The sequence below is a fragment of the Talpa occidentalis genome, unplaced genomic scaffold (genome assembly GCF_014898055.3).
Source record: "Talpa occidentalis isolate TD23 unplaced genomic scaffold, MPIMG_talOcc4v2.1 talOcc4.7, whole genome shotgun sequence".
NCBI lineage: Eukaryota > Metazoa > Chordata > Mammalia > Eulipotyphla > Talpidae > Talpa > Talpa occidentalis.
The window spans coordinates 119,829,069-119,842,510 of record NW_023605083.1 but is presented as its reverse complement, the minus strand read 5'-3'; the positions used below and the strand labels follow the sequence as shown (position 1 = coordinate 119,842,510).

The following is a 13,442-nucleotide window of genomic DNA, read 5'->3' as shown; positions in this document are numbered from 1 at the left end:
AACCAAGAGGCACCTCACTCATTAACATTGCTAATGAGACGAGCAACTCTTAGTGGTAAACTCGGCAGCTGAGTAACAGGGTGACGGCACCGCAGCAGCAGAGAATCAAGGCACTGAGGTCAAAGCATTGCGCCAACACCCACCCGGGATGGGGTATAAAAGGGCCGGGAGGGAAGGGGGTGTCAGACTCAGTGGCCCGGCCTTTCCAGCTCTTCGGAACCTCCTGTGCAGCCTCACGCAGCAGCATGACCTCCTCGTACATGGGCTTATCCCACAGTCTGGGCGGCGCCATGCTCCCCGGACCAGGGAACGTCTGCCTCTCGCCCGCCGACCTTGCGGGCCCGCCTGGGGCAGACACGGCCTCCATGTGCCTACTGGCCAACCTGGCACACGCCAACCGGATCCGCGTGGGGTCCACCCCCCTGGGCCGACCCAGCCTCTGCCACCCCTCGAGCTGCCACAGCGCTTGCCCCCTGCCAGGCACCTGCAACATCCCTGGCAACATCGGCAGCTGCGGGGCCTGTGTGGAAGGCAGCCTGAACGGCCACGAGAAGGTGACCATGCAGTTCCTGAACGACCGCCTGGCCAACTACCTGGGGAAGGTGCGCCAGCTGGAGCGGGAGAACGCGGAGCTGGAGACCAAGATCCAGGAGTGGAGCAAGTGCCACGAGTCCACCCTGTGCCCCGACTACCAGTCCTACTTCCGCACCATTGAGGAGCTGCAGCAGAGGGTGGGGCCGGGTGGCCTGGGCGGGGGGCTGGGGTGAGGAGGGCGGAAACACCCCAAAGTGGCAAGGGGCTGAGGGGCTTGGGTTCTCTGCGGCTTGAGTGTAGGCACCACACAGAGCTGGGTGCCCAGTAGGATGTTTTGTGTGAGCGCTGTCCTCCTGGTCTCCGCAGATCCTGTGCAGCAAGGCTGAGAATGCCCGGCTGGTTGTCCAGATCGACAACGCCAAGCTGGCTGCAGATGACTTTAGAACCAAGTAAGTCAGGCTGGAAGGGGCTCTGAGTGGCCCTTCCATGCTAAGTCCCCACACCCAAATACTTGTTGGATGAGGGGACCACTCACTGTCCTGGTTCTTCCTCCCTAAATTGAATTTCATACGGGGAGGGGAAGCCACTCAACAGATGGCTCAGTGTCCAGTTTCATCTACTGGGAAGCCTCATCTGTCATGAGGCTTTCCACTATACAAAGATGATGGGTAGAAAAATAGTCTAGCACAAAGAATGAGGGAGCAGATCAATGAGCAGACACCCAGCTATTGCTTGTTTTCAATAACTGTTAATCAATAGCTCTTAAAATGGTGTGCAATGGTGTAAGATACAAGATTTCAGTCAAGTCAATCTTTTCTGAGCCAAAGTTGCTCCAGTGCACAGCGATAGAATGGTAAGTACTGTGAATACTTCACCGGACCTGGAGGGGACGTCTGCGTCTAGTTCATTTTGGCCAGTGTTGAGCTCAGTGAGCAAAAAGGGTCAGGTTGGTGGAGGAGGTGCAACTGGAACATTCACCGAGGGAGGTGAAGGGGCTTTCCTTGCCTCTGTTGACCTTGACCTCCTGTGATGGAAGGTACCAGAGCGAGTACTCCCTGCGCCAAGTGGTGGAGGCCGACATGTGCGGGATGCACAAGCTGATGGATGACATGACTTTGGCCAAGGCCGACCTGGAGACCCAGCAGGAGTCCCTGAAGGAGGAGCAGCTCTCTCTCAAGAGCAATCATGAGCAGGTCTGGTCCTGGGGCTGCAGGTGCAAGGGGCTGGTGGGGGGGGCATTGGGTAGAAAAGGCAACACCTCCCAGCTCCTGGCTCCAGGTCAGAAACTGGGCTCAGTGGGCACTGGACTAGCAGAGTCAGAACTTGGGCTCAGTGGGCACTGGGCTAGCAGCTGAGTCTGGGTCTGACAGGCAGGAGGAGCCTGTGGGTTGTGGCTGGGGAGTTTCTAACCTCACAAGGTTTGCATTATGACTTTCGGAAGGTCTCCAGATGGGTTCCCGCCTGGGACCCTGCGCAAACTTTGCACATCAGGGTGTGTGGGGGGCTGCCCCCCATGCTGCTAGTCAGGAGGGGTGGGGGCTGCTCTGGCCAAAAGCTCCTTTGACACTTTGGGTGTGGGTCCTCCTGTGCCTGCAGGAAGTGAAAATTCTGAGGTCTCAGCTCGGGGACAAGCTGCGCATTGAGCTGGACACCGAGCCCAGCGTGGACCTGGTCAGGGTGCTGGAGGAGATGCGGTGCCAGTACGAGACCATGGTGGAGACCAACCGCCAGGATGTGGAGCAGTGGTTCCAGGCGCAGGTGAGGGGGCGCTCCCGTGAGGGCAGCAGGCAGGGGCCTGGCTTCCATGTGGGCAGGGGGTGACCCTGCCTGTGTGCCCTTGTGCTTCAGTCTGAAGGCATCAGCCTGCAGGCGACGTCCTGCTCCAAGGAGCTGCAGTGCTGCCAGTCGGAGATCCTGGAGCTGAAGTGCACGGTGAACGCCCTGGAGGTGGAGCGCCAAGCCCAGCACAACCTGGTAGGGTCTCCTTCCCCTCCCCATGCTGCCACTGCCACACACCCTGGCCTCATAGCACATCACTTAGAAACCTTGCCAGTGAGGTCCATTAACAATAGAGTTCAGGATCTGGGCCTCCGTCCCTGGGGCAGGTGTCTTAGAGTCAAGGTTATTTTGACCCTGAAAAATGATTTCTATTAAAAGTCAACTCCACTGATGCAGAATAACGTGTGGAGGTTCTGGCCCTCATTGCACAAAGTGTCTGGGTGTCTGCCTGATGTCGGTGTTGAGGACAGAGGAGTGAATACAGCACTATTCTTCCAGTTAGATTTCCTTTTCTTTTTTTTTTTTAAGATTTATTTATTTATGCATACAATAGCTGGGATACAGGCCAGAGGTGTGGAGGGTGAGAAGATTCACCAGAGGCAGACTGGGGAACAGAACAGGCAGACTAACTGAAATACACTGCTGAGGGGAGCAGCAGGCGAGACAGGAGAGGTCTGCTGCGCCATGTGGGTCAGTTCCCTGGCAGGCCGGGGATCAAACTCATGCTGCAGAGGCTGCAGATTGCTTTATAGTGCTGTGCTTAACCCCTTGTGCCACCAGGGAGGCCCCTTCCAGTTAGATTTTCTGGTAAATGTTATGGTCTCATAGCCTATGATTTCTCTGCAGCTCTGGGAATGTCCTATGCCTCTTGGGAATTTGCCCCAGGCCTGTGGAATTTGGCCATGATTTTCTTGGCTGAATATTGGGGCTCTGAGTACTCTTGCCCCATTATTTCCCATTGTAGAAAGACTGTCTGCAGAACTCTCTGTGTGAGGCTGAGGACCGCTTTGGCACGGAGCTGGCGCAGATGCAGAGCCTGATCAGCACCGTGGAGGAGCAGCTGGCCGAGATCAGGAGTGACCTGGAGCGGCAGAACCAGGAGTACCAGGTGCTTCTGGATGTCAAGGCCCGGCTGGAGTGTGAGATCAACACATACCGGAACCTTCTGGAGAGCGAGGACTGCAAGTATGTGTGATCTCGGCACTCCTTAACTAAATCAAATATCCAATTCTCATGAGATCCCCAGGTTGAAAGCAGTGCTGTCTGTGATGAATGGTTCAAAGCTTTGTTTTGCACTTACACTTTGCACTATGGATAGAACTGGAGGGAATGGTGAATTCACAGTGGCTGTCATTTCCTGGTGTCCACTGGGGTCGCTTAGGTTACCTCTTGACCAATGAGAGCAGAAATATGGCTGTTTCTCCAACATAACTTTTGACGTTAGATTTAGCTTTTCCTTTCTGAAATTCTTTCTAGTATTTTCTATCCAGTAGGAGAGAACATGACTTTCATCTAGAAAAGGTTAAGTTCTAGAAGACAGTTTGGAGATCACCTAGGCTGTCCCTCAGGGTACACAGTTGGGGTGAGTGGTCCAGGAATCTGTTGGGGTCTTCTGTTGTTTTGGAGCGGGGGATCCCGCTCCGTGCTGATGCACATCACTGAGACCTCCATTCATTTCCCTCCGGTAGCTTCACTCACTTTTTCTATCTCTCTGCAGACTCCCCTGCAATCCGTGCTCCACCCCACCCTCCTGTGTGCCGCCGCCCTGTGTTTCTCGTCCAAGCTGTGCTCCCCGCACCACTTGTGGGCCTGGTTCAGTCTGTGGAGCCACCACTGTGTGCCGGTTCTGAGTGCCTATGGACCAAGCAGGGTGGTTTAGGCGACAGGGATGCCCAAGGAGAAATGGCTGCTACACATTTAGGAAACCTGACTTCCAACTATGGCTGAGTCTGCTGCTGTGAGCCTGTCCAAAGACCAGGGGATTCCAGGAAATGTGGACTCTGGCTTGGTAGTCTTCCTTCCCAGCTCCTGTTTCCCAGAGGAGCTCTCTGTCTTGGTGGCTGGAGCATAACCACCAGTGATGGCTCAGAGATCTGATTGCAGGGTCTTGGAGAGCTACAAGGAAGAGCGGGGCTGGAAGAAGTATCTTGGGGTGAGGACATGGAATCATCCACAGTTGTATTTGCAACTCAGGACACCAATTTTAACTTAAAAATTTCTAATTTGTGACCAGGCCAATGAACAACAAACTTTATTGTTTGGGGTTCTCTGCATTTACTGGATGTAACTGTTTCTAACCTTTCCAGCCCAGGACAAGGGTCCCTAGAACACTGCTTATCTGGCTCCTTCTACTCTCATTCTCCTTGTTCTTGCCTCCAAAGTTGGTTCCATTTCCTCTCTAGCTTCCGTGGGGACGTCCCTTGTATCAAATCTGAGTTCTCTCCACTTGGTGTTCGACTGTCTCTTGCTATGTAAAGGGAACTTTCAGATGAGGAAATCACTCCTCTCTCCATCAGTCCTGACTACTGTTGAGCTAGATCCCTCTCTTCACCTAGTTTAGCCGTAAAATTTGAGCAGGGACTCCATTTTCTCTAGTTCTTGGCCACTCTGGACACACGTTGGGCATAATGATTTAAGGCTTATGGAAAACATAGTACACTATTTGGAAACTTTTCATACTCGCTTACGTTCTACACTTCTACTGCTTGACTCCCCACGGTCACCCTCCCTCTCTGCACAGTCGAGCCTGCTCCCTGGACTGCCAGGAAAACTCTGCTTGCTCTTCCTCCTCCCTGGAGTGCTCCCCCCTTTCTGAAATGATCTCCCCTCTTCCTTGTTCTTTGGTCTCAGCTGAAATGTCATTTCCTCCGAGAACTCTTGCTACACTGGGCTACACTCCTCTAGCCTCATCGTGCTGTGTCCTGCTTACTTTCACCATAGTGTCTCTCAACACTGAGATTGCTTACTTACCCATTACTTTCTCTTTAAAATGATTCTGGAGGTTAGCATTTGTCCACTCCTGCTCCCCCAGAGCCTACCCCCTGCTTGGTACAGAATAAACGCTCAATAAACATCTGTTGAAAGAATGAATGCTTCTAGTTCTGACTTGATTTCTGATTTGTTGTGGGGCATGAGAATTATTACTTAACACACCTAGGCCTCAGCATTTTATCCTGCTTTAGAATGGGGATAAGAGTACCTTTCCTAGTTATATGCTAGATCTGTCATGGAGTCTAAGTGAGAGAGCAAAAATTAAAATCCCCTGAAAAGGATAAAGCACCAGTGCAATCTCATCTGGAGCCAAGATGGTGTAATGGTTAGGAGTGTGGGTGCTGAGCCAGACCGGCTGGATCAAAGACTCGCCCTGGGCCTTAGGCCTTTCCCTTTAGGCAGCTAAAATTAATTTCTAGCAGCTAAATTCCACCAGGAACGGAATGGCGCACCTAATAACTTGCATTCCAGAGCTAATTGTAGTTCAGTCTTTCTATTAGTCCAAAGAATAAGAAATCTTTGCTTTGAGGGGTATATTCTTCTAGCAACTCCCTTCCATTGAGTCCATCTAAAGAGAGGGCACCCAATTTCATGGGTCCTTTCATTTTCTTTCTTCCCCTTTGGGTTCACTGTTGGCACCCCATGATGGAAGAATGCCCCTGAGTCCCACGAGGCACTTGGCAACTCTAAGGGCCACTGTGATTCCTAGCGCTTCACTGGGGGGCACAGACCATGCTAGTTAGTGGTCCTGATATCTAAATGTGGTCACCAGATGGTTGCAAAAATACCTCATGTCAGCCTCCCTGTCCAATCTTGAGGTTTCATAAGAGAAAAAGCAATTTGGAGCAATGGAGATGGGCTATTGGCCCCCAGAGTCAGGGTGAAGGCTGGCGGTATTCACACCAGCCTTGCCTGCCAGGGTAAGGAGCTGCCACTTTGCGTTTGTGGGCATGGTGGTGAGGGACACCCTTCTGGAAGACCTCTCTTGATATCAAGTGACCATTTTATCTGAAGTTGATTGGGCTCTGTTGGGACCAGGAAAGTGAGTTTTTTTAGAAAACGGCTCATTGTCCCTCTGTGATCTGCGCTTGAAAGCTCCCTCTGCAGGGCTGATTTTTCTCTAAGAAGAGAAATGAAAGACATGGAAGCTGGAGTGTGGGTGCCCTCCTTGGGACCACTTTTTGGAGAGACTATCTCCTGCTTCAGCCTCCGGACCATACCTGATGAATTTCTTTACCCATAACACCAACATCTGTATCACGCAGAGCCTGCTTTATTCCCTTCCTTCTTCGATGGTTGACAAATAAATATCTGAGAGTAACTACACAGTTTTAAAATGGAGTTTTATATGGTGGTGGTTTCCTCCTGCCTGATGCTACATGTGTCTCTTCCCTTTGAGGGCAGAATGCCACTCAGCAGCAGGCTCATAGGCAGACATTATAACTGCCTTTAAAGTAGGAATCAGAGGCCTGGCTGGTGGCGCAAGGGGTTAAGTCTCAGCACTATAAGGCTATCTGCAGCTACTGTATCACCAGTTCGATCCCCGGCCAGGGAGCAACCCACATGGCGAGGCAGACCTCTCTGGTCTCACCCACTGGTCCCCTCAATAGTGTATTTTAGTCAACCTGCCTGTTCTGCTCCCCACTCTGTTTCTGGTGAATCCTCTCACTGCACCCCCACCTTTGGCCTACACTCCAGCTCTTGTATGCATAAATAAATAAAAATAAATCTTTAAAAAATAAAAAAAATAAAGTAGGAATCAGTAAAGCTCACAGAGGTTAAATAGCTTGACTACAGATGTGCAATTAGCAGGCGGCTGAGCCAGGTTTTGGAGGTGTCTTCGAGGGAGCTCTCGCAGTAGGGAGGTTTCTCAAAAGACTGAAAATGGATCTGCCCTGCGATCCAGTAATTCCACTCCCAGGCATCTATCTGAAGAATATGAAACACTAAGTCAAAAGGAAACTTGTACCCTTATGTTCATTACAGCAGGACTTAGGATAACCAAGATATGGAAATAAGTGCCCACAACATGAGCAGATCGAGAAGAGGTGGTGTATACACCATGGAATACTACACAGTGATGCTTGCAATCAGGGAAATGCAAATCAGAACTACAAAGAGATACCATCTTACACCAGTGAGAATGGCACATATTAAAAAAATAGCAACAACAAATGTTGGCGAGGTTGTGGAGAAAAAGGAACTCTCCTGCACTGCTGGTGGGAGAGCAAACTGGTCCAACCACTATGGAGAGCTGTGTGGAGATTCCTCAGACTACTAAAGATAGAGCTCCCATATGATCCCGCAATTCCACTCCTAGGTATTTACCCAAAGGACACAGAATCATAATTCAAAAGGGCACCTGCAAGCCTATGTTTATAGCAGCACTGTTTACAATAGCTAAGCTTTGGAAACAACCCAAATGCCCAAAAATAGATGACTGGATCAAGAAGATGTGGTACATATACACCATGGAATATTACTCAGTAATCAAAAAAGATAAACTCACGCAATTTGCAGCGACATGGATGGCGCTGGAAGGGATCATGCTCAGCGAAATAAGCCAGAAAGAAAAAGAAAAATACCGGATGGTCTCACTCATCGCAAGAATTTAGAAAACCTAAATAAGGGACCAGGAAAAAGACTAATTATAATAAAGTAAAAATCAAAATCAACAAGCAACTATAGACCAGAGACATGCTACAGTCGGGGGCTAGGGGGGAGAAGAGGGATTAGGGCCAGAATGAGGGGGGTGGGAATTGAATGAAAATGCATACATTATGCAAAAATGAAAAATGATGTAAGAATTATGTAAAATAAAATAATTTATTAAAAATACTACACAGTGATGGAAGAAGGTAAATCCACGCCATTTGTAGGGACATGGATGAAACTGGAGGGCATTATGCTAAGCAAAGTAGGTAAGAAGAATGACAAATACTAGATGGTGTCACTTATATGTAGACTATAGAGAAACCAGACAAAGGGTCAGGTAAAGTCAAACTTAAACACCAACTTTTGAAAGCTGACCATAGAAATGAGGTATCCAGAGTGGGGAGGGGCAGACGTGAGAACAAGGGGGGAGGGGCACAATGGACTGTGGGTGCTTTGGTGGTGGGAGCACTGCAGTGACAGCACCTGGGAGTGGGGAGATCCTATACTTCCCAAATATTCACAACTATGTAACCAGCAGCACTTCAATAAAATGTAATAACAAACATAAAAGGAGACCTTGCAACGTGAGTGTGAGATGTCCTGTGCCCCAGTCAGGGTCACGGACACAGTGTAGCCAGGGAAGGGGCTAGACCTTGATGCACTCTGCATCAGTCTCAAAGGACCCATGTTAGTCACTCTCTGGTTCACTAGCCTGCTCCCAGCTCACTGCTGCCTGACTCCTTCTTAATGCCTCATCTGTGGCCAACATTCCATGGGGCAACTTCAGCATCTGGCAGGAGCAGAAGGTGACTTTGGGAGGGTGTGTCATCAGGAGAGAAGGGCTGTTCCTAGTGGTGTCAAACCAAGACTGTTGGTTCTGCTGTTAAATAGTTTTTTTTTCATGAAAGCACATAATTACATAATTCAGTGTTCTTGACTTTTGATGCTCTGCAGGACTTTCCACATTAAGGTATTCTTTGACAAAAATAAATCTCCTAATTTGATTTGTTAGGACCACATCATTTGGAAGTCAAATTTTTGATTGTTGGTGCAATATGCTGTAGTTTGGCTTTACCTTCCTACACTCATTCATGTATTCTTCATTCACCCAGCAGAACACATTTGCTGCTGCCACCATGCCCAGGGCTGTGGAGGGTCTGCTGAATATGCTGAGTGGGGCTTGCACCACAGCTGAGTTCTTTTAGCCATTTCTGTTCATGTTTTCTTTAACTGAGAATTTCCTGTGCTGGGAATTAGAGAGATGAGCAAAGAAAGAGTAATAAGACAAAGTTCCTGCTTCTAAAGTTCTCCCAAGTAAACCAATAACAAAAGACACCACGAGAGGGTCACATTCAAGGTAAACTAAGGATTCAGTGTGAGTGAAGAAGAGGAAATGACCAAATATTCCAGAAGCTGGAAGAAGCCTCCACTTGAAGGATAGTCTTAAGCTGAGAAACATGAACTTTCAGGGATAGATGTGATCTTCAGAATGGTTCAGAATCAGAGTATTTAATAATGAATCTTCAGTGTGCAAAAAGGAGATTTGTCCATACTTCCCGATTTTTACTGCTTAAGATGTATGAAGTGGGTCAAATAAATAGTCTACAATGACTTATTCAGAATTTAGTATTTTTCCAACTTCTTTAATCAATAATTCTCCATGTTCCTGCAACTGTATTTGTCTTCTTTCCACTAACCATACTTTTACCCCTAACTGTCTCCAGTCAGAACAGCAAAGGTTTCATCAGCTCAACACACACAAGGAGTTGTCCTCTGAGAATCTCAGTGGAATGGACTCAGCACATGGAGGAGAAATCCAGGGGGTGCTAGGAGAGCAGAGAGGGTTCCTGGTCCAACATGCCAAGGACCTTATTGGACAGAATCACCCCTCAAAGATGAGAGTGTGAGGGCTCAGAGGGTCTTCTGAACAAACTCATTCAGCACCAAACTCATGGACTCCTTAAGGAGCCCAAATGCTCACAAAATACCAAGCAATTTCTTTTTCACAGATAAAAGACAACTTACAAAAATGGTACAAGAAGACCATCCCAACCATAAAAACTTGGAACAGAGCAGAACGCAACACTGTGCAAGTTGTCCTTGTCCATAAATTAATTTCTATGCATTCAAAGTGAAGTGGGGGAACATTTTGAGGATCTAGTGGATGATTCTGACTGTATTTCTTTGGAAACCTGCTGCTCTTTGAACAGCAGTGGTCCTAGTAGCCCTCAGTGATTTGGATAAGGGACAGCTTAGCAGAAGGCAGGGAAGAGCCCCGAAAGTCCATAGCCTGAGCAGATGAGAGCATGGGCTTGTCTGGCGTGAGCACAAATGTCCTGCCCTCTAGCTAGAAGAACAAAGAGGAGGGGAGAGGTGCTGGTGGGTCCCTGCTTGCCTTGCTTCTTCTCCCAGGCTGGGATACAGAGTCTAGGGTAGGAGGATAACAGATTTGGGGATTTAGGAGCAGAAGGGAGTGGTCCTCTCTGCCCCAGATAGAACCTGGGGAGGCTCCGAGACCCTAGGGGAGAAATGTTCATGGGGAGTCTGGGCAGAAAAGCCTGAGAAACTATCCCAGAGAACCCTATAGTTGACAAATGACCTTGTGCTTCAGAGAGCAGCCGAACAGAACAAACAGAGACCCAAGAACTCAAGTGGCATGTGGATGAGATGACGATGATTCTCGACATCAGAGAACTTTGGCAACTGAGAACCAGACTGGAGAACCCGCCTAGGTCTTGTTCCTACAATGTAGATGGATGAAAAATCCACGGACTGATCCCTGCCCACCATTTCTCCCCACCATTGTGGGAAAAAGACTGCTAGAGCTTGGGTAACCTCTTGGAAAGGGGTTCTTAAGATGACCGAAATGTTTCTTCCATGTGTAAAAAGAGTAAAAACCACTGGGGGGGAGGGTGAAGATTGAAAGTACCATTTGGTTTGAATAGAAGAAAATCAAGTTATGTATTTTTCATGCCTGACTTCAGGATCTGAGATTCATTCCTGCTCTAAATGCCAGTCTGCTCATATCCCCCTTGGGTAACTATAAAAGGTAACTTTTGGGGTGTCTTGCTGTGCACTTGTCCTTTTCTTCATCATATATCATAGCTGTCATGTCTAAGTTAGTATATGTATCTCTCCCTCATTATTTGTGATGGCTGCAATTTTCATTATTCGGATGCACGACAATTCATTTACCCAGGCTTCCATGGATGGCATTGAGTGTCTTCTCAGTCTGCTCAGACTCCCAAACTATTGTAATGAATATTCCTGTTTTCCTTGTACATGTGTCTAGACAAGTGTGCCTGTAGGATAAAAGTCACAGAAGCAGGATTACTTGGTGACAGGTCTCTGCACGTGTGATTTCAATAGATGTTGCCGAACCACCTCGCAAAGAAGCTGCACGGAGTTCAACAGTGTCTGTTTTTTGATAACTTGACAACATCATGACTTTTTGATCTTGAAAACTTAAACAACTAACTTAAATAAGTACCAAATGGTAATTTAACAAGCATTTTGAATTTTGTCTGATGTGAGCATCTTAACCTATGATTAAAAGCCACTTAAAATAGCTAAAGCATTTGGTGTTTGAGGTGCCATTATTTTAAATGGTTTACAGATATCAACTTCTTGAACACTAAAGCCAATCTAGGAGCTGCTGCTATTTACTGCCTCTGTTTTGCATATGCAGAAGCCATAGCCCAAGGAGGTCAAGACACCAGGCCAAGCTCGCACAGCTAGTAAGGGGTACAGCCGGAGCCTGAGTCCAGATGGATCACCTCCAGCGCTCTTGGACTTAACCACTTCACTCTGTTGTTTCGAGGACTTGGTAATGGGCCCTAGCAGGAGAGAATAAATGTCCTGCCCTAGACTGCAGATACAGCGACCCTGACATCAGGGGATGAAGGTGAGGGGAAGAGAAGATTGGTTTTGTCATTTAGTCTTTGATGACGTGGGAGCCTGGACAAGAATGAAGCATGATGATGATGGTGATGATAGATCCTTAAAATCAAACTAAAAGTTCCCAAGTGACTAAATTATAAAATCCCACTGAATAGGAAAGACAGAGGTGATTTTTCTTCTTTTTCAGTCTCTTAAGGAGGACTTTGAAAGTGCACAGATGCCCCAGGGTCCTTGATCTTGCCCAGAGCGTCTGAGGCATCACAGGCACGCTGTGCCAGGATGGACCACTTGTCATGGCGCAAAGTTTTTTCTGATGCTACCCATACAGTGGGCTCTACCTGTGAGCAGCTCCTGTTTCCTTAGGTATCTTCCGAGTCTGCCCCTGCAGTGGACAGGTGGTTGGAGGGTGCCCCAGCCATGTCTGTGCCAGCTTTGCTTTCTCTTTCACTGAGCTGCATCCATATGTCTGAACACCATGACATGAAACAGTGTTCTGGGCCACTTCCCTTGAAGAGAGATTGCAGCGCCTAATCTTTGTCCCCTGTGAGTGAAGGAGGTGGCCAGTGGCTGCACTCTGCCCTCCTTGTTGCCAGCACTTCCTTCATGCAATTGGCTCACACTATCCCTCAGGGTGGTGACTCTTTATGGGGGAACAAAAGGAGGAAGTCTGGGGGTCTCCAGAATGGGCTCCCCTCCCGCTACATAACTGAGTGTATATCAAACACCCTCTTCACGGCTTCTACTTTGTGCAGAACCATGGCCCTAGAGAGGAACAGGTAGCCCTGGGGGCTTGATGCCAGACTGACCATGCAGAGCTCAAGCTGGGCTCCAGAGTGAGCCTCAGAGCCGGGGATGCAAAGTTTCAGCTGTGAGACCAAAGAGACAGCAGGTGATCTGTGTTCTGAGAAGGCAGGATCCTTCTCAGTCAGTGGGACACAGCCTGCCAAGGAATGGGGCCAAAAGATGGAGCCTACTTAGGAAATCAAAGGAAATAATTTTAATGGCCCAGCTCTCTGGATGAGAGTGTTGCTATGTGACGAGGTGGTGGTGGTGGAAAGAAACAAAGGGGGTGTTTGAAGATGTAACTTATGCAGATCAGCCAGAGGCCTCTGAAGCATGGGGCAGCCTGGCCTGATGACATCTCCTAATGATGGCCTCTGTAAAGGGTTATTCAGGATGGCCTCAGGGCAGGGACACTGCTGACCCAGAGCAGGGCTCCTTTGGGGAAGAATTCCAGATCCCTTTATTCTATCTTGAGAGAATTCCAAGAAGCCAGGATTTACCAACACTTCCATCTATCGCCTCCTGTCTGTTTTTCATGTGGATGCAAGTTTTTGAATTTTCCTTCAGAAGGGACCTATTTATACCCTTTTAGGGTCCTGTCCCATCAGAGGGTCCCTAAGGACGCTCTGTCCTTATGCGCCTCTACTCTCTTTCCTCCACTCTGGATGGACAGGTCTCGCCCCACAGCCTTGTCCCTCAGCTCTAGGAGAAATCGCTGGGATCTGAGATTTATCAGACTCTCATTTTTGAGTCTATTTTTTCTGTGTGCATTTTACTGTCCTGTCTGTGTAAGCATCAAA

At 48.5% G+C, this 13,442-nt stretch overlaps 1 protein-coding gene across 1 annotated transcript; it reads left to right on the top strand.

Moving 5' to 3' along the window:
* The first annotated feature begins 245 nt into the window (after positions 1–245).
* KRT38 (keratin 38) lies at positions 246–4,163 on the top strand. Its single transcript, XM_037495266.1, has 7 exons — positions 246–731; positions 901–983; positions 1,571–1,727; positions 2,131–2,292; positions 2,383–2,508; positions 3,278–3,498; positions 4,031–4,163. Exons 1-7 carry the CDS (start codon positions 246–248, stop codon positions 4,161–4,163), a joined length of 1,368 nt encoding a protein of 455 aa, XP_037351163.1.
* Positions 4,164–13,442: the final 9,279 nt, after the last annotated feature.

Bases quoted from the DNA above. Each gene is read 5' to 3' on its own strand.
- KRT38 (XM_037495266.1), top strand. From the start codon at position 246: ATGACCTCCTCGTACATGGGCTTATCCCACAGTCTGGGCGGCGCCATG. The intron at 984-1,570 runs GTAAGTCAGGCT...CTGTGATGGAAG, and splicing joins GCAGATGACTTTAGAACCAA to GTACCAGAGCGAGTACTCCC. The intron at 3,499-4,030 runs GTATGTGTGATC...ATCTCTCTGCAG, and splicing joins CTGGAGAGCGAGGACTGCAA to ACTCCCCTGCAATCCGTGCT.